The 1,905-nt window shown below is 50.6% G+C and overlaps 1 protein-coding gene across 1 annotated transcript in view; it reads right to left on the minus strand.

Moving 5' to 3' along the window:
* Window positions 1-1,271: 1,271 nt before the first annotated feature.
* The window catches only part of LOC108765069 (uncharacterized), a 2,008-nt gene continuing 1,374 nt past the window's right edge, over window positions 1,272-1,905 (minus strand). Inside the window, exons 4-5 of the mRNA XM_018513582.1 lie at window positions 1,457-1,757; window positions 1,272-1,353 (exon numbers count right to left, since the gene is read on the minus strand). Of these exons, the coding sequence (XP_018369084.1) occupies window positions 1,272-1,353; window positions 1,457-1,757 (383 nt within the window). The remainder of the gene's footprint in view (window positions 1,354-1,456; window positions 1,758-1,905) is intronic.

A 1,905-nucleotide genomic window follows, 5' to 3' on the forward strand; every position in this document is an offset into this window, starting at 1 on the left:
ATTTAAAATTTAAATGGTCGTACAATTCATCATTTTTATCAGTGGACTAGGCCTACTGGGGATACCACTTAAAAAAAACGCGTCAACAATAGTACCTCAAGGGTGACGTGGAAATCTATTTGAAAATCCATTGAATGTATTCGCTTTTAGTGCTCACACGTTGCGTCGTTCTATCTTACAGCGAATTCGATTGGATCCGCATACAGTGCGCACTAATGCACATTAAAATCGCACACAAATTGAAAGTATAAAAATGTATGTTTAATATAAATATAAAAACGGAATTAAACTATGAAATCTGCAATAGATGTTATTGTGCCGTTATGTAAAATCTGTATTTTATAATTCGAAATATTTGCATTTTACTTTTACACGGATTAAATCTGCGTATAACGGCTTTAATGTACACTAATGTGCACTAGTACGTTCCACCGAATTCGCTATTAGTTTTGTATGTAATGAGCGAAAAAAAAGACAGAATAAAGATTACAGCGTGTCAAGCGCCTCGAACGAATGCCCCTTACGTCTGCGAGCGTCTTAGTACATTCCTAAGCGTCGAGCGGCATTTGGATTGCGCGTGGGGCGGTGCGGTGAGGGGGATAGCGGGAGGCGGAGCCGTCTCGAAAATCGGCCGAAATGTGCATTTCGTGCCGAGCCCTGGTCTATGCCATCCCGCGATCGAGCGACGTCGCTCGACCTCAAGCAGCATTCCACCTGCCTGGGGGGCAACCGCACCATCCCGAGCAATAATATCGCGTCTGCGAAGATATGATCTCCTAAGTCGATCCGCCGCCAGGTCAAAACGAACGACTCCCGAAAGGGTAGCCGCCGCGTCATACGAGATGGTGCGGTAGCCTCTAATCACACTGAGGGCGAGCTGCCGCTGCAGCTTACGCACGTACCTCGCAATCCCCCGATCACTCGCAGCCGTCTGCGCCCAAATTAAGGCGCCATACAAAATGACCGTCGCGTACGCACATCTCCGTCGCTCGCCAGGACCGCTAATGTTGGTGGTTATTCTAGCCAGGGACATACCCATGCCCCAGGCTTTGGGCATAAGTACGCGGAAGTGATCCCGGATGGTCCACCGCGAGTCCAGGGTCAAACCTAGGTATTTCACGGTGGACCCAATCGGGACCCCCCCCCCCCCATTTCGAATAACCGCACCCTCCGGGATCTCGTCGGCGGTGAAAGCAACCGCCTCGGTCTTTGAAATTGAGACCCTCAGTCCTAGCCGCTCAATAAATCTCACCAAAAAAGTGGCCCCCACCTCAGCTCTGACGCGCGCCTTCTCGAAGGTCCCGGCACAGGCGACCATGAGCGTATCGTCCGCAAAGCAAAGGACCGAGCATCCTATCGGTAAATGCACTCTCAGGATCAAATTGTATCCTATGTTCCACAGGGTCGGTCCCAAGACCGAACCCTGCGGAACCTCGCACGATATCTGCTTATGTACCAAACAGTCCCTCCGGTCCACATAGGACAGACCTCGATCCGACAAATAATTGCAAAGGATGCACTAGAGGCACCCGGTATGTCCTTTTCTTCCAGAGCGCTCCTAATAACAGACCACGGGAGGGAGTTGAATGCATTCTCAATGTCCAGTGACACAGCGACAGCGACGCCCCCATCCCGTAAGCCCTCACCGACACGTTCCCTAAGGCTCCATACCGCAATTATGGAGCGATGACACCGGAAGCCATATTGTCCTTCCGCGATTCCCTCGAATTCGTCCAAGAAAGCCTGCAGCCTTCGGACTATAACCCTTTCGAATAATTTCCCCGTCTCGTTCAACAGACATATAGGCCTGTACGAGGACGGGGAAAGATCCGGTTTACTAGGTTTTTTAATAAGAACTAACCTCGCCTGCTTTCACTGTCGCGGGAAGTGCCCCCCCCCCCCCCC

The sequence above is a fragment of the Trachymyrmex cornetzi genome, unplaced genomic scaffold (genome assembly GCF_001594075.2).
Source record: "Trachymyrmex cornetzi isolate Tcor2-1 unplaced genomic scaffold, Tcor1.1 scaffold1162, whole genome shotgun sequence".
NCBI classification, from domain to species: domain Eukaryota; kingdom Metazoa; phylum Arthropoda; class Insecta; order Hymenoptera; family Formicidae; genus Trachymyrmex; species Trachymyrmex cornetzi.